We start from the raw sequence: 18,818 nt of genomic DNA on the forward strand, positions 1-18,818 counted from the left end.
ATAGGAAGGATGTGAAAGCATTGGAAAGGGTGCAGAGGAGATTTACCAGGATGCTGCCTGATTGAGAGAGTATGCATTATGATCAGAGATTAAGGGAACTAGGGCTTTACTCTCTGGAGAGAAGGAGGATGAGAGGAGACATGATGTATACAAGATATTAAGAGGAATAGACAGAGTGGACAGCCAGCGCCTCTTCCCCAGGGCACCACTGCTCAATACAAGAGGTCATGGCTTTAAGATAAGGGGAGAGAAGTTCAAGGGGGATATTAGAGGAAGGTTTTTCACTCAGAGAGTGGTTGGTATGTGGAATGCACTGCCTGAGTCAGCGGTGGAGGCAGATAGACTAGTGAAATTTAAGAGACTACTAGACAGGTATATGGAGGAATTTAAGCTGGGGAGTTATATGGGAGGCAGGGTTTGAGGGTCGGCACAACATTGTGGGCCGAAGGGCCTGTAATGTGCTGTACTATTCTAAGTTCTATGAGCTGCACGTGGCAGGGAATTCAGAAGGTTACAGACAAGTGTGCCTTGCCTTCTACATCCGGTTTGATGCACAGAACAAAGTGCTGGTGAGGAAGGCACCCCTCTTCCCCCTCCCCCTCCCCAGGGGAGCAGACACTCCATCTTGCTGAAGCTGAGGTGACGAAGACCCTGGTCAGAGTCAACCCACACAAAGCTGCAGGGCCCAATAATATACACAATGCTTGGGGAACTCAACAGGCCAGCCAGCATCTATGGAAAAGAGTACAGTCAGTGGTGTGGACTGAAATGTCAACTGTATTCCCTTTCCATAGATACTGCCTGGCCTGCTGAATTCCTCCAGCATTTTATGTGTGTTGCTTGGATTTCCAGCATTTGTAGATTTTCTCTTGTTGGGCCCTACAGTACACCAGGCCGGGTTCTGAAAGACTATGTAGCCCAGCTGACGGATATATTCAACATCTCGCTGGAACAATCACACAAAATGCTGGTGGAACACAGCAGGCCAGGCAGCATCTATAGGAACGAAGTACAGTCGATGTTTCGGGCCGAGACCCTTCGTCAGGACTAACTGAAAGAAGAGATAGTAAGAGATTTGAAAGTGGGAGGGAGAGGGGGAGATCTGAAATGATAGGAGAAGACAGGAGAGGGAGGGATACAGCTAAGAGCTGGAAAGGTGATTGGTGAAAGGGATACACAGCTGGAGAAGGGAAAGGATCATGGGACAGGAGTCCTAGGGAGAAAGAAAGGGGAGGGGAGCACCAGAGGGAGATGGAGAGCAGGCAAGGAGTGATTGTGAGAGGGGTAGAGAGAAAATAAAAAATGGAGAGATAAAAAAGGGGGAATAATAAATAAATAGATAAGGGATGGGGTAAGAAGGGGAGGAGGGGCGTTAACAGAAGTTAGAGAAATCAGTGTTCGTGCCATCAGGTTGGAGGCTACCCAGATGGAATATCAGGTGTTGTTTATCCAACCTGTGTGTGGCTTCATCTTGACAGTAGAGGAGGCCATGGATAGACATATCAGAATGGGAATGGGACGTGGAATTAAAATGTGTTGCCACTGGGAGATCCTGCTTTCTCTGGTGGACAGAGCATAGTACTTGACTTGACTTGGCCAGAAGTTGGGTGAATCTGTAGAACTCTTTGCCACAGATGGCTATGGAGGCCAAGTCATTGAGTATTTTTAAAGTGGAGGTTAGTAGGTTCTTGGTTAGTAAAGACATCAAAGGTTACGGGCAGAAGGTGGGGATGATGGAGTTGAGAGAGAAAATAAATCGACCGTGATGGAGCAGACTAGATGGGCCAAATGTCCTTATTCTGCTCCTATGCCTTATGGTCTTATAATATTGAGATTAATAGCATAGATTTTAATGATCCAGCACTGTTATGTGCCTCAGAGTACTGCAAGCACCATTAATGTGAAGTTTTGGGAGTCTGTAAATGAATACATTAGGTTTAAAATTAAATTTTAAGAATTTTATTTTCTGATCACTTATTAAGTTTGCCAACTATGTGTACACATAATCTTTTACAGAGAATTCGGTGTCCCATTGTACATAATTTTGGGAGATGATTTTCTTCTAACAGTTCACAGTAATGCCGTGCATTTGGAATATTATCATGATGATGTACATTCATCAGTTCCCAGAAGCTAATGGGTTACTAGTGCACTGATTAGGATCAGTAAGCTATATGTTTTGGGCACAGCAGACTTAAGGTTTCTTTCATATCAATTAGTTTGATCTATAAGACTTGCCCACATGTTATGGGCTACTATGGGCAGAAGCTCCCACTTGCTTTAAAAAGGCAACAGTTATACCAGTGAAACTGAAGAATAATGTGGGCTGCCTTAATGACTGTCACCCGGTAGCACTCACATCGACAGTGATGAAATGCTTTGAGAGGTTGGTTATGACTAGACTGAACTCCTGCCTCAACAAGGACCTGGACCCATTGCAATTTACCTATTGCCTCAATAGGTCAACGGCAGATGCTCTTCACATGGCTTTCGACCATCTAGCCAACACAAACACCTACGTCAGGATGCTATCGATCGACTATAGCTCAGCATTTAATACCATCATTCCCACAATCCTAATAGAGAAGTTGCAGAACCTGGACTTCTGTACCTCCCTCTGTAATTGGATCCTCGACTTCCTAACTGGAATACCACAGTCTGCGGATTGGTGATAACACAGCTTCTTCGCTGATGATCAACACTGGCACACCTCAGGGGTGTGTGGTTAGCCCACTGCTCTACTCTCTATATACACATGACTGTGTGGCTATGCATAGCTGAAACACCATTTACAAATTTGATGATACAACCATTGTTGGTAGAATCTCAGGTGGTGATGAGAGAGCATACAGGAGTGAGATATGCCAACTAGTAGAATGATGCCGCAGCAACATCCTAGCACTCAATGTCAGTAAGACGAAAGAGCTGATTGTGGACTTCAGGAAGGGTAAGATGAAGGAACACATACCAATCTTCACAGAGGGATCAGAAGTAGAGTGAGTGAGCATCTTCAAGTTCCGCAGTGTCAAGATCTCTGAAGATCTAACCTGGTCCCAGCATATCAATGTAATCATAAAGAAAGCAAGCCAGCAGCTATACTTTATTAGGAGTTTGAAGTGATCTGGCATGTCAACAAATACACTCAAAAACTTCCATAGTTTCACCGTGGAGAGCATTCTGACAGACTGGATCACCATCTGGTATGGGGGGAGGAGCTACTGCACAGGACTGAAAGAAGCTGCAGAAGGTTGTAAGTCTAGTCAGCTCCTTCTTGGATACTAGTCTACAAAGTATCCAGGACATCTTTAGGAAGTGGTGTCTCAAAGGCAGCATCCATTATTAAAGACCAACAGCACCCAAGGCATGCCCTTTTCTCACTGTTACCATCAGGTAGGAGATACAGAAGCCTGAAGGCACACACTCAGCGATTCAGGAACAGCTTCTTTTCCCCTCTGCCATCTGATTCCTAAATGGACTTTGAAGCTTTGGACACTACCTCACTTTATTTTAATATACAGTATTTTTGTTTTTGCACTTTTTTAATAATCTATTCAATATACGTAATTGGTTTACTTTTTAATTTATTTTTTTATTTTATTTATTATTTTTTCCTCTCTGCTAGATTATGTATTGCATTGAATTGCTGCTGCTAAGTTAGCAAATTTCACATCACATGCCGGTGATAATAAAACTGATTCTGATGCTGACATGTTGTGAGATGGTTTCTGTGTTAATAAGCACATAAAGGTTTGGAATAAGTATTTCTTCTACTTTCTCAGATCAAGGGGGACTTGAGAGAAATGGAAAAGAATGTATAAACTTGGGAATGAGAAAGCAATTATGTTCATTCTTCTGTACGTTACCTTGGTGGAATTTTATTCTTGGTGCAGGTTTAAAGTTTTGGTTGTTGGAGAAGAAGGGAATGAAGGCCGGAAGCAAGATAACATAAAAAGGTAATCTTATTTACTATTCTTATCTCGGGTTTTGCAAATCATGTGTAGATTTTTAAAAGGTTTGGCAGTTGGGCATTGACTGGATATCATTGATACTAGAAAAGATTTCTGTACCCTTGGAAGCCAGGTTCTCGTAGGGGAGAGGGGGCAGACAGAGCTTTTGATCTGAAAACCCTCCCCTCAAGATAGCCAAAAAATTTTTGGTGATATTTGATCACAAACAAGAGTTCCTCCAGTATTTTGTGTGTGGTGATATTTGATGTTGTGAGATAATGTAACCCAGGTGAAAGTGTTGTCATGTCCAATGAATTTTACTTGACCTTCCTACCTACCTTGTTAGCTGTGGCTCTTTGAGTGCTCGTCAGAGTTCTTTATTAAAAGTGTTTCTGCTTCCATTGTAATTTTAGACCCTAACCCTATTTCTTTTTGGGTTAAAAGATTTTACTCACTCTCTGCTTTCCTAAGTTATGGTTGTCTCCCTCCTCCTCCACCTTGTTTAGGCTTTGCATTCAATGTAGTCCCTCTCATCTGAAATAACACCAACTTATTTGGTGTCATTTCAGAGCTATAATTCCTCATCTCTGGCAATCTCTAAAATATCCTCAGTTGCCCCTTTTGATAATGCCCAAAATTATTGCCCTGTGGTCAGCAATCCAGTTAAGATCTCCCGAGTTTTCTTTGCATTGACTTCACTAAAAAAAAATGTGTGAACAATGTTTAGCAAGTTGCTCATTTTACTGTGGCACAATATTGAAACATCATTGGAAGAAAGGGGCTAAAGCGGGTTACACTGCCCAACAAGCCTGCTCCATCATTAGCCTTTGCTTTACTTTCCTGTATGTTCCCATAACCCTTGATTTTCCTTAAAAATCTACTCTGGCCTTGAATATGTTCAGTGATTCAGCCTCAGTAGTTCTGTGGGTACAGAATTCCACAGATACAAGATGACTAAAGAAGAAATTTCTACAAATTTCTGTCTACAATAGCTAAACCCATTGTGCTTCAAAGGAACGCAGAATCCCTTTTCTTTAGAGTGGTAAAGAAGTCATAACGAATGCATCATTGGGCACCACGGTAGCATGGTGGTTAGCTCGACGCTATTACAGCTCAAGCATTGGGAGTTTGGAGTTCAGCTCCAGCGTCCTCTGTATGCAAATTTCTACATTCTTTCCTGTAGACGCATGCATTTGCTCAGAGAGCTCCACTTCCCTCCCAAGTTCCAAAGACCTTCTGGTTAGTAGATTAATTGGTCATTGTGTCCTGTGATTAGGCTAGGGTTAAATCAGGGGATGACTGGGTAGTACGATTCTTTGGGCCGGAAGAGCCTATTCCATACTGTTACACTAAATAAGTAAAAATAAAATAAATCTTTCCTTACCATGTAGAGCTGACATAATAGCACTGTCCAAATTTTAAAAGTTATTGGTAGCAGAAAAATTTGGAGAGTTTAGCTGATAGCAGTTGATTAGAGGAATCAAGTGTTTTCTAAACCTCCAAATGATAAGTACTTAATGCAGACCAAGTTGTATTTCTCTGTAAATAAGAGATTCAGCAGATGCTAGACATCCAGAGTAACACACACACATTGCTGGAGGAACTCTGCAGCTCAGGCAGTGTCTATTGAGGGGGAAGAAAAAGAGTTGATGATCTTGAATGAAACCCTAAATGCCTCCTCAGTCAAGAGACTGTAGTAAATTTACCTTTCTGTTTTTCTCTTGTAGCACGGATGATATCCATTATTTGGTCCTGCAAAATTTCATCCAGAGTACACTGGCTCTATCAGATATACAGATGAAATCATGTCAGTCCTTCCAGGTATTTATGTACCGTTACAATCCAGTAGACTCAAGAACATTGTATTTTTAATGACTCTTTCAATTTAAGATCTGACTTTATGTCAGGTTATGTTTTAAATTGGATTTTGCCAAAGAAATGGAAAGGGGCACTCTCCACTGTCTCTTGCTCTTGAATAGTATTGAATTGCCACCTGAAAATATGCAGTTGTAAATCACGACAAAGTTTGCTGTGTTAGTTCAGTGTTCCTCCACTTGCTGCCTAATCCAGGAAATCATTTGAAATGTGTATTTCAGCTCCTCATGCAAGTGTAAAGTAAGCTGAAGGTGTTTTCACGATGAGTTTCTAATGATGTGCTAATGAATGTTCAGCCATCTATACATGGTTTTTTAAAAAAAACCTAATTTTGTGGGTATAATTGTTCATACAAATATTTCAAAATAGAGCTCATTTAAGCATTTTGGTATTTTGGCTACTGAAACCTTTAGACATGAGAGTAGAATTAGGCCATTCGGCCCATTGAGTCTGGTCTTCCATTCCATCATGGCTGATATATTATCCCTCTCAACCCTCTCAACTCCTAAAACGATCTAGGGACTATAAAGAATTTGAAGGTATTGACAATCATCTTGAATGTTACAATGAAAATGAAGATTTGGAGGAAGCATCATCGATAGCATTGTATGAAGGCTGTCCATTATCTGCAATAGATGTCTGCACTGCTTTTGTTCATTTAGTCAATCAAAAGAATGTGCCAGCATACACTGGATGAATTCCTCTGTTGCTGACTATTAGGAACGAATACAGTTTTATAGTACTGTGGTAGTATTGATAGGTTTTTAATTTGTTCTGTATTTCTTTAAATACATAGTTTTATCACTCAGTTAATTGGGTTAAAATGTACTGGTCCTGATGTGTCCCTATTAAACAGAATCTATTATATTGCATTGTGTACATATATGCAATTGGGTTAAAAACTTAAGTTATCTAGCGGTATTCCCCTTGTTCTTTACTCCGCACGGCTCACATTGCTTCTGAAAATTAACTTATTTTTGCTCTTTCCTAGTTCTGATGAAGGGTCTCAGATTTGAAACTTTTTAACTGTTGCCCTTTCTACATCTGCTGCCTGACCTGCTGAGTATTTCCAGCATTTTCTATTTTTGCTGAGTTCACAGCTTTGATGCCAGGGATCCTCTTCATTCAAAATGCTGGAGGAACTCAGCAGGCCAGGCACCCTCTATGGAAAAGAGTAAACAGTCGAGACCCTTCATCTTGGCCCAAACTATCGACTGTTTACTCTTTTCCATAGATGCTGGCTGGCCTGCTGAGTTCCGCCATCATTTTGTATGTGTTGCTTTGGATTTTCAGCTTCTGCAGATTTTCTCGTTTGTGGTCCTCTTTATCCCCTGGCCGCAGAGATTCCTTGCTCTCTTTGCTAAGTGTTTTGTTGATTGAAGAAGAGAGAGTACTGTTACTTCATGGCTAGTTACAAATTTTTGTCCAATGTAAATTGAGTAAAGAATTGGTGCATTATGTGTGGAGCAAGAGTGACAAAGGAGTAGTAGGATTAAATGTTGGGCATGCTACACGCTGGGCAACTTACAGTGAACCAGGCCTACTGCGGCGAAAGTTCTGAGTAAAAATTATGATCAGAGTACATGCATGTCACTGCATACAACCCTGAGATTTGTTTTCTGCAGACATACTTAGCAAATCTATAGAACAATAACTGTAAACTGTAAGCATCAGGAACTGTAAACCTTAAACTGTGCAAATGCAGATAATACATAAATAGCAAGCATGAAATAACAAGATAAAAGAATTCTTTAAATGAGTGAAATTATACCCTTTTGTTCAAGAGCTTGATGGCTGGGACAGTAACTGCTCTTGAAACTGTTGGTGTGAGTCTGAAGCACTTGTACCTTCTACTTGATGTCAGCAGTGAGAAAAGAGCATGGCCTGGGTGGTAAGGGTCTTTGATAATGGATGCTGTTTTCCTACGACAACGTTTCATGTAGATGTGCTCAGCGGTTGAGAGGGTTTTACCCTTGATGTACTGGGCCAAATCCACTACCTTTTATACAATTTTCCGCTCAAAGACATTGGTGTTCCCTTACCAGGCTGCAATGCAGCCAGTCAGCACACTTTCCACCACATCTATAGAAGTTTGCCAAAATTTTTGATGACATGCCAAATCTCCGCAGACTCCTGAGGAAGTGGAGGCACTATCATACTTACTTTGCAATTATATTTATATGATGGGCCAAGGACAGGTCTTCTAAGATGGAGAGACCCAGGAATTTAAAGTTACTGATCGTCTGATGATTACTGGCTCATGGACCTCTGGTTTCCCTCTCCTGAAGTTTGCGATCGGTCCTTTGGTTTTATTGACATTAATTGAGGGGCTGTTGTTTATTGCACCACTCAGCCAAATTTTCAATTTCTGCTGATTCGTCACCACCTTTGATACAGCCTTGAAAGTCCACACAAAAAGAGAGAGCCTTGTTAGGAGGCCCAGTCGATTTACCGCGTGATCAGTCGGCCTCTTGCACTTGCCACATTCTTGTAATCGATCCGATGTATTCTACACCTGTCCTGCCAATGGTTAAGTGCATCTGTCCTGCAAACAGCTTAGCTGTAAAAGCACTAGCATTGAAACTGGAAAATCTAGACCCTGTTGAATTAACTGAATGAATAAAACATTGAGACCCTGGGTGATGAAGATAGTGTTACTGAACTCAGCTGTGATGTTCTTTGGCTGTAAGCATAGAGATACATCAAAGCAAAACCTTTTTCACGGTGAGCTGTGATAATCACTGGTACATTGCTTGCAGAAGAAATTTAGTCACAGGGCCATTCAGTTAACCATACTTTCTTCAATTTAATGTTTTTTGTAGCAGTGGTTTCCACACCATTGAATGTGCAGTGTGCTTTCTACAGAAAAATAAAAATATATCCTTGATATAGCACTTGCAATATATGGTGATATTTTGCAGGCAGGATCAGATTCAATAACGCCTGTATATCACAGGTAGTTCGCAAAACCACCAGATATGCTCTGAGCTACAAATCAAAATCGTATGTCGTGAAATTTGTTGTTTTGCAGCAGCGGTAGAGTGCAGTACATAAAGTACAGTAGATTCCGGACTACAGAGCGCACCTGATTAAAAGCTGCACGTTCTAATTTTAGAAAGAAAATCAATTTTGTACTTGTACAGGCCGCACCGGATTTTAAGCCGCAGGTGTCCCACGTTGTAATATGAGATATTTACACAAAAAGATATTACATGTGAGGATTTTTTAACTTTTAATTAAATCCGTATGGTAACATAAACAAATACATATTACAAATGCTTTTTTTCAAACAGTGCCTGTAACACAGCTACTTTTAAATATACATACGTATCGGTAACACACAAATTATGTTGCGTATACTTTTTTACTGAACAGTGCACGAACAACATTCCAATATCTCCTAACGACTGGTAAAAAAAAAATATATATACTGCAGCCTACCAGGAAAAGTTATTGATCGCCTTCTTCATCTTCCTCCTGCGCACTAAAACCATCAAAGTCCTCTTCTTCAGTGTCCGAATTGAACAACCTCAGGATCTCATCACTCACTTCAGTCTCTTCATTGTCGCTCTCACTTGAGCGCACGCGGTCCTCTTCATCACGCAGCAGTCCAGCCTTTCGAAACCCGTTAGTGATGGTGGATGTTGTGACATGGCTCCACGCATTTAGGATCCACTGGCAGACTTGAATTAAAGATGCTCTTCGCATGCGTCCTGTTTTGGTAAAGGATTTCTCGCCGCTCGTCATCCAAGCCTCCCACTCAACACGCAGCGCAGTTTTTTTCTGTGAAAAAATCCCCCTGGTCGCTTGGCGTAGCACTCTCTCAGCCAATCCTTCATTAGACTCCATCATCCAACCTTTCTTATTGACTTTCACCATGATTTCTTTTGGGAATTTTTCCTTTGGCATTGTCAGCCGCTTAAAAATCACCATCGGTGGAAGCTTTAGTCCGGATGCTGTGCAGCTCAGAACACAAGTAAAATGCGTTCTCTCATGGCCACTTGTTTTCTTTGTGATGGACGAGTCACCTTTTTTATTAACAGTCTGAGTGAGAGGCAGGTCAAACGTCAAAGGTACTTCATCCATATTTATGATATCATCTGGCCCGATGGAATTCTCCGCTATCTTTGTTTGAGTGAATGTGCGGAAGTTAGCAAGCTTTTCCTCGTGGTCGGGAGGGAGCTGCTGACACAGAGTCGTGCGTACCCTGACGGACAGGCCTTTTCGTCTCATAAATCTAAAACACCACGATGGCCCACCTCTAAAATCTTCGATTTTCATTTTGGTGGCGATTGCTTTAGCCTTCAGTCTGATCTGCACGGTGGAAACACCACGGCTGCCTGCTCTCTGTGTGTTAACCCAGTCTTCAAGAAAGTTTTCAATTTCAGGCCATCTGCTATGATTACCTCTGACAGCTTTTGTCGTCTTTTTGCATTGACTCAGTTCTTCACGCTGGCGTCTCCACCGTCTCACCATCGATTCATTTATGCCAAGATTATGTGCAGCAGCTCGATTTCCTTCTTCAACCGCCAGATTGATCGCCTTTAACTTAAAAGCTGCATCATATGCTTTTCTTCGAGTGTTTTCCATGTTGATGAGGGTGAGTACAAATGACTGATTTACAATAATTTAATTGTGAAAGTGCGCTTGATTTATCGTACAATTTCATTGGACCTCTGAACTACTCATCAATTTTATTGGTCTACTGTTACGAGGCAAAATGTTTTTGGCGGCATGAAAAAAAAAACATGCATTAGCCGCACTGTAGTATAGGCCGCAGTGTTGCCGCAGTTTTCAAAGCGTGGGAAAAAAGTAGCGGCTTATAGTCCGGAATTTACGGTACTAATAATAAGTATCATATATTTTAAAAAATTTAAGTACTGCAGAAAGAGCAAAAATATTAAGGTAATGGTCATGGGTTCATTGTCTGTCCAGAAATCTGATTGTGGAGGGGAGGTCGCCCAGAACTACTCTCTAGTCTACTAGAACTAGAAGTCATGCATGGATTAAGGGTGAAAGGCAAAATGTTTAAGGGGATCATGATGGAGATCTTCCTCACTCAAAGGGTGATGAGAGTTGGAATGAGCTGCCAACAGAACTGGTGGATTCAGGTTTGATTTCAATGTTTAGAAGTTTGGATAACTACATAGTTGGGAGGGGTATGGCAGGCTATGGTCCAGGCTGCAGATTGATGGATGAGCAGAATAATAGTTTGGCATGGACTAGATGGGCCAAAGAGCCTGTTTCTATGCTGTAGTGTTCTAAGACTTTAAGGCAAGGATCCAGTTGTGGAAGAAGGTACAGAGGCCCAGGTTTTGAAGCTTTTTGATTAGCACTGAGAGGATGATTACGTTGAACACTGTATAACCTTTTTACTTCCTTTGTCGCTTTATCGTGGTAAAAAGAACTAACACACTGAAATACTGACAGTGAAACAGTCTTTCTAAGCAGGAACAAATAAAAAAATTACACAGGTTGTTTAAAAAAAAAACAGCCACAACCCTCGCTGTTGCATTGAAGCCAAAGGTTCTTTTGTAAATAGCATGTAAATATGTTTGGGTCAGAAATTTCCCCTTGGGGATGAATAACGTATCTATCTAATATGAGTTTAGTGTAAAATATGTATTATTCCCCTAGACTTTTCACCTTTACAAACAATACAAGGACGAAATCCTAGTGAAGGTGTTCCTGGACTTCCAGCAGAGGAGCTTGGTAAACCGCCGCAGGGTCAGTAAAGGTTTGGGTCCAAAGAAGAGCAGAGCCTTGCCCTTTGCAGCAATGTCATATCAGTTGTCACAGACATACTACAGGTACGTAGTGGGACATTTCAACTTTTTAAGCTTTTTTGAAAACAGTCAGTTTGAGTTTGTATGTTGTTGATTCTGAAAATGATGCTGGTTCACCAGGCATCCTGTTACAGTTAGATTTGTTACGAGGGTTCAAGAATCTTGTCATAGAAGCACATAATACAGAAACAGCCCTCTGTCTCCCCAAATCCATGCCAAGCACCCATTGGTGTTAATCCTACAGTGTTTCCCACTTTGTTCTCCCCATGTTCTCAACAACACTCTCCTAATCCTACCACACGCCTGTACAATGGGCGTGATTTACAGTGGTCAAGTAAGCTACCAACATGCACATCTTTGGGATCTGGGAGGAATGAGGAACATCTGAGGTAACCTGTGTGGTCACAGGGAAAACCAAACTTCTGGAATGAATCCCACTCACTGGAGCTGTGAGGTGTTTTTTTTTCCATTTGCTGTGACACCTTAAGCTTACATAGCGACTTTCGTTAGCTGTGTCAGTTAGAAACCTATTCTTGGTTACCTGTTTAGCTCTTTGGATCTGTGTTCAATTAACATGTATACTCAGTGGCTACCTTATTAAGTACCTCCGGTAGCTAATAAAATGGCCACAGTGTATGTTTGTTGTCTTCTGCTGCTGTAGCCCATCCGTTTCAGAGTTCAGAGATGCTCTATTGCACACCACTGTTTTAATGGCTGGTTATTTAAGTTACTGTCAATGTCCTATCAGCTTGAACCAGTCTAGCCATTCTCCTCTGACTTTTCTCATTAAAAAAGTGTTTTTGCTCACAGAACTTCCACTCATAGGATTTTTTTTGTTTGTTTTTGGCGCCATTCTGTTTAAATTCTAGAGACTGTTGTGTGTGAAAATCCCAGGAGATCAGCAGCTTCTGGGATGCTCAAACTACCCTGCCTGGAACCAACAAACATTTCACAGTCGAAGTCACTTAGTTCTCTTTTCTTCCCCATTCTGATGTTTGGTCTGAGCAATAACTGAGCCTTTTGTATGTGTTTTTACATATTGAGTTGCTAATTGGCTGATATTTACATTACTGAGCAGGTGTACCTAATAAAGTGGTCACCAAGTGTAGAAAACTCACTGTTACTTTGTTCGAATGTTTACTTCAAATTCCTGACCTCAAAAATTTTATTGAGAGTTCAGCTACTGTTCGAGGAAAGGGTTAGATTGATCCTAGAGGACGTTTAATGATTGGCACAATATCCTGGGCTGAAGGGTTTGTACTGTAATGTTTTATGCAGGGGTAGCATTTATTCCATTTGCAAAACAATATTTGTTTGGTGGAGGACTGTGTTTACTCTCTGTTTAACGACACCCTCTGTGTTGGTAGGCACAATTACTAAATTATTAGCCGTTTTGAGCTCCAGGTGACTAGATATTGTTTGACTGCATTGAACTTTCCTGTTGGTTTGCCTAGGTCTTGCTGTCCATAAAACATAGCAGCAGAATAAGACCAAGCAGCCCATTGAGTTTGCTCCACCATTCCATCATGGCCACATTATTAACCTTTCTCAAAACCATTCCCCTACCTTCTCCCTGTAACCTTTGACACCCTTATGATCAAAGATCTATGAACTTCCACTTCAAATATACCCAATGATTTGTCATCTCTAGCCACCTGAAGCAATGAATTCATGAGATTCACCACCCTCTGCTAAAGAAATTCCTCTTTATCTCTGTTCTAAAGGGACATCTTTTGATTTTGAAGCTGTGCCCTCTGATACTAGACTCTCCCCCCCTATAAGAAGCATCCTCTCTGTGTAGGCCTTGCAATATTCAATAGATTTCAATAAGATCTCCCTTCATTTTTCTAAACTTCAGCAAGTACAGGCTCAGAGCCATCAAAAACTCTTTGTACATAAATCATTTCATTCCTGGGATCATTCTGGTGAATCTGCTCTGGATCCCCTCCAATGATAGCTCATCCTTTCTTAGATAAGGAGCCCAACACTGCTCAAGTGCAGTCTCACTGATGCCTTATAAAGTCTCAGAATTGCAATCTTGCTCTATATTCTAGTCAAAGAACAAGATAGGTTGTTGCATTGGTTCCATCTATCTCAAATGGGTTATGCTGTTTTTGTTTGGTGTTCTGAAAGCTCCTAGATTTTCTAACATTTCATGTGGATGATTTTTTTCTAGGCACTTTGTCTGGCGCTTTCCGAGTAATATTTGTTCCGAATCATATAAGTTTGTGCAAAAACTGAAGAGTACAGGAGCAGCAGATCTCCCCAACGTCTTTTCATTCCAGGACATAGATGCGTCCACTGAGGCTGATATGGTCACCTACCCTCTGGATGGAAATGGTGGCTGCTGTGTAGCTACGATATCCTTGTTTATCCTCGGTCTGCTCTCTTTCCACGTCTCAATCCCTGAGCAGATTGTGGTTGTGGACAGTATGCTGGTAGATAATGAAGTCATAAAAAGGTACGGGCATCAGGTTTTCATAGATGAATATTTCCCCAAGCCCAGTTCCTACTGTTATTTATGCTTTTTGGTACTTCTGTTACTATTGGGTGAAAATGTTTGGAGTTCAGACGTGCTGACAGACTTTTTATCAGTGTTCGGATACGTGTTAATTAGATTCAGAGTGAAATTTGATTTGGCAGAAAGCTGGTGCTTTCATGTAATCCAAATCCATTTTTATTTGGAATTTTACAGACTGTATTTTCTAACCTATAGTGATGAGAATAGCCACAATCAGCAACACCTCATATTCTGCCTGGGTAGCCACCAGGATGGCATGAACATCGATTTCCCTATTCTGGTTCTCCTTTCCTTTCCCTTCACCTGCCTATCACCTCCCTTTGCGGCCGCTCCTTCCTCCCTTTCTCCTGTGGTCCACTCTCCTGTCAAATTCCTTCCTCAGCCCTTTACCTTTTCCACCTATCATCTTTCAGCTTCTCGCTTCAGTTCCTCCCCACCACCGACATACCTATCTTCACCCTCGTCTGATCTCACCTGTCACCTTTCAGCTTGTACTCCGTTCCTTGCCCCCGCTTTCTTATCGTGGCTTCTTTGCATCTACCTTTCCAGTCCTGATGAAAGGTCTTGGCCCAAAACGTCGACTGTTTATTCCCTTCCATATATGCCGCCTGACCTGCTGAGTCCTTACCTGGGGTTCCTAACCTTTTTTTATGCCATAGACCCCTACCATTAACCGATTGATCCATGCACCTCAGGTTGAGAACTCCTGCTTTAAACTGTGTTTACATTTTTACATAATGTAATTGTCTGGTATTTTATACCAGGCCACAATAGACTGAGTGACTACTCTGTCAAGCATCATGAGTAATCAAGACTGTATTCATTATTGAAATGATGTTCATAGTTACAGGTGTCAAAGCCTGGGTGTTATTTTGAGTAAAATGTTGATAACCTAGTTGCAGTCAGGTGTAACTATTGTCCTGAATTTTGAGAGTAAGTGACTGCAAATCCCAGATTCAGAATTAGATTTATTATCACTGACATATGTTGTGAAATTTGTTGTTTTGCAGCAGCAGTACATTGGAATACATGAAAACAATAAATTACTGTAAGAAATATTAAAATTTAAAATTAACTAAGTAGTACACAATGAGACCAAAATTAGTGAGGTCATGTTCATGGGGTGATTCAGTGTCTGGTCATAAAACTAATAGCAGAATGGAAGAAACTGTTCCTAAAACATTGAGTCTGTGTCTTCAAGCTCCTGTACCACCACCTTGATAGTATTAATGAGAAGAGAGCATGTCCTGGATAATGAGGGGAAGGGGTCTTTAATGATGGATTTTTTTTTGAGGCGTTGCCTTTTGAAGATGTTCCCAAAGCTGTGAAGGCTAGTGCCATGATGCAGCTGGCTGAGTTTGCAACCTTCTGCAGCCTTTCCATCCTGTACAGTAGCCCCTGCATACCAGACTGTGATGCAAACAGTTATAAAGTTCTCCACAGCACATCTGTAGAAATTTGCTAGAGTATTTGGTGACATACCAAATCCCTTGAAACTCCTAATGAAATATAGCTGCTGCTGTAACTACTTCATAATTGCATCAATATGGTGGGCCCAGGATAGATCCCTATATCCCATACACAAGTGTCCCCAACTTCAGGATTCCTTCATGCATGGAAGTAGAAACCCTGAATTCATTGACTCTCTTTCCTTTTATTAATCCCAAAATGGATTTAATATGAAGCCCTACATCAGTGTGCAAGTTGTGCTGTTCCTAAGCACTAATTGTTGAGAACTGAATGATCATATAGTTTATCATTGGCTGAGTACTTCTCATGCTTTAGCTCGACTGGACATTTGAGTTTTTAAGTAATTAACTCTGCTTTCATATGTGTTAGGTTGGGGAAGGAAAGCATCGAAGATGATGAGGAGGATGAGCTGGAAGATGTTGGGAGTAAGCCCAAATTTGAAGTGAAGGCTCCTCAGGCCTCGCATACTAATTACTTGCTAATGAGAGGGTACTATGCACCAGGCATTGTGAGCACACGGAACCTTAATCCAAACGACAACATAGTGGTAAACTCCTGTCGGGTGAGGTTAAAAATCCGTTCAACGTCAGCTCAAGGAAGCTTGAGCACCCACGATGGTGAGTCATTAAGTTTTAGAATGCCATTTCTTGTGTTGTCATAACTATTGAACCTTTCAGTTTGCATGTCTTATTTATCCAAGACTGAGCAATTTTTCTAATTGCACAATCATTTGCACGCCAGAGATCGTGAGGAGTAGTTGGATAGTGCCTTGTGGGAGCAGGTTTTTAAAAAAAGCAAGTGGGGCTGGTCAGGATATTCTGATTCTGAAATAGTGGGATAATTAGGAATGCAGCAAAGGCCAATAAAAATAAATTAGATTTAAGCAGAGCGGCCATTGTGTGAATGGGATAGTGTTAGAGAGGGGATGTAATGTTGCCTATAAGGCAGTGATTAGTCAGATTGCACTTGGAGTACTGTGAGGAGCTTTGGGCCTGATAACCGGCATTGGAGAGGGTCCAGAGGTATTTCATGAGAATAATTCCAAGTATGAAAAGGGTTAACATATGAGGAGCATTTGATGCCTCCTGGTCTGTACTGGCTGGAGTTTAGAAGGATGAGGGGGATCTTATTGAAACTTTTCAAATATTGAAAGGCCTAGATAGAGTGGATGTAAAGTGTATGTTTCCTATAGTGGAGGAGTCTAGGACCAGAGTGCACAGTCTCAGAATAGAGGGACATTCAGTTAGAACTGAGATGAGGAAAAGTTTCTTTAGTCAGTGTGGTTAATCTATGGAATTCATTGCCATAGGTGGTTATGCAGGTATAGTTGTTGGTATATTTAAGGTGGAGGGTAATAGTTTCTTGATTAATCAGGGTGTCAAAGTTTATGGGGAGAAGGCTGGAGAGAGATAATAACTCAGTCATGATGGAATGGTGGAGCAAAATCGATGAGCCAAATGACCTCATTCTGTTCATGTGTCTTATGGGAAACTGAGACCTTGGCTCAATGAGCTTCTGCGAGGAGAGCAGAGGCTGTATATAGATTTTTTTTTTGGATAATTTACTTTCTTTCCTTATTGCAGTTAGAGCAGTGTGGACATCAGGCAGAATAGCGTAATGCTGTTGTGGGATTTGGAAAGGCAGAGAGACCTCCAGTGTCCCAAATGACAGCATCTGCAAGAAGTGCTTCCAGCTGCAGACCATGTTAGGTTGCAGAGCTTCTTGTTTTGTTGCCATCATTTGTAGTAGTTACAATTATAGTTAACCATTAGTAATAATTATAATTATAGTTTTTGTCTAACTATTTGATAAATGCAGTTATATCTTTCTCTCATGGCAGATCTAGCCACTTTGTTTCAGACAGACTCAGGACCAGGTGCTCTACCTCCATCATTCACAAAGGTGTTTAAACCCAGCACTACTGAGTATGGAGGAGAGAAAGTTCAGAAACATTTTGAAGAGGAGCTCGGGTACAGCCCTGAGGATCTGGTGGCCGTGCAGGAGATCTCCAGTGCAGTTGAAGAATGCTCCAACTTTGGGATTGAGATAACAAAATTAGCTCAGAGATTTGCTCAGTACGAAGAGGTCTTGAATGCTAGGACCAGGACTTTAAGGCAGTACTTACAGGTTTGTTTAAATGTAAAAATATTTCTAGACTGTTTCTGGTTGATTGCAAGTTTCTAAGTGTAAATTGTGATTGCCTGCTTATGAGTCTAGTAAATGCATAAGCCTATGTTACATCTGTATTTTGTTTAACTTGGTAATGTCCTTTTGTATTTTACAACTGCTCAATCAGAGTGTCAGACACTCAGAGCCAATAGGCTGGTCCTGGACTTATGTCCACTTGGCATAATTTACTTATTATCATTTAATTATTTCTGGTTTTATTTTGCTATATTTCTACTCTCTTATTAGTTGGTGCAACTGTAACGAAACTCAACTTCCCTCGGGATCAATAAAGTATGTCTGTCTATCTGTAAAAAGCAATACTATTGTTAACTGTCCAGCCATTTAGGATTATGAAAGTGTGGGTTCGCTTGAAGATATATTTTTCTTAAAATGTGCTTATTTTAGTTCTGAAGTTAAATGTATCACTTTTGGTCTAGTGTTAAATAAAGACAAGTCTCACTACCTACAAAATGCTGGAGGAACTCAGCAGGTTAGGCAGCATCTTTGAAAAGTCATAGTTTTGGGCCAAAGCCCTTTGTCAGGACTGGGAAAGACAGGGAAGAAGGAAGAACAAGAAGGTGAGAGGTGGTAAAGGCTGAAGAAGCAGAAATCTGATAGGAGAGGAAAGTGGACTATGGGAGAAGGGGAAGGAGGGGGGACCGATAGATGTGGCTACCTGCTGGAAGCTAGTGTTTATTCAGTATCAAGCTTTGGTGTGACTGCATCAGGAATATGGTGTACAAGTATGCTAACACTACTTAAGGGTTACACACACAAAGTGCTGAAGGAGTTCAGCAGCTCAGGCAGCATTCATGGAAATGAATAAAAGGTCGAAGTTTTGGGCTGAGGCTCTTCTTCAGGACTGGAAATGAAGGAGGAAGATGCCAGAATAAAAAGATGGGGAGGGGGTGGGTGAAGGAGGACAAGCTAGAAGATGATAGGTGAAGTCAGGTGGGGGAGGTGAGGGAAGAAGTAAGAAGCTGGGAGATGATAGGTGGAAAAGGTGCAGAGGGCTAGGGGAGAAGGAACCTGATAGGAGAGGAGAGTTGA

The 18,818-nt window shown here is 41.2% G+C and overlaps 1 protein-coding gene across 2 annotated transcripts in view; it reads left to right on the forward strand.

The window, feature by feature from the left end:
• Nucleotides 1-18,818, forward strand: part of LOC132399122 (general transcription factor 3C polypeptide 1-like) — an 83,373-nt gene that overhangs the window by 52,632 nt on the left and 11,923 nt on the right. For both annotated transcript variants that reach the window (XM_059979119.1, XM_059979120.1), the window contains exons 28-33: nt 3,891-3,953; nt 5,675-5,768; nt 11,460-11,632; nt 13,785-14,069; nt 15,969-16,216; nt 17,440-17,726. In XM_059979119.1, the coding sequence (XP_059835102.1) occupies nt 3,891-3,953; nt 5,675-5,768; nt 11,460-11,632; nt 13,785-14,069; nt 15,969-16,216; nt 17,440-17,726 (1,150 nt within the window). The remainder of the gene's footprint in view (nt 1-3,890; nt 3,954-5,674; nt 5,769-11,459; nt 11,633-13,784; nt 14,070-15,968; nt 16,217-17,439; nt 17,727-18,818) is intronic.

This window comes from Hypanus sabinus, chromosome 9 (assembly GCF_030144855.1).
Source record: "Hypanus sabinus isolate sHypSab1 chromosome 9, sHypSab1.hap1, whole genome shotgun sequence".
NCBI classification, from domain to species: domain Eukaryota; kingdom Metazoa; phylum Chordata; class Chondrichthyes; order Myliobatiformes; family Dasyatidae; genus Hypanus; species Hypanus sabinus.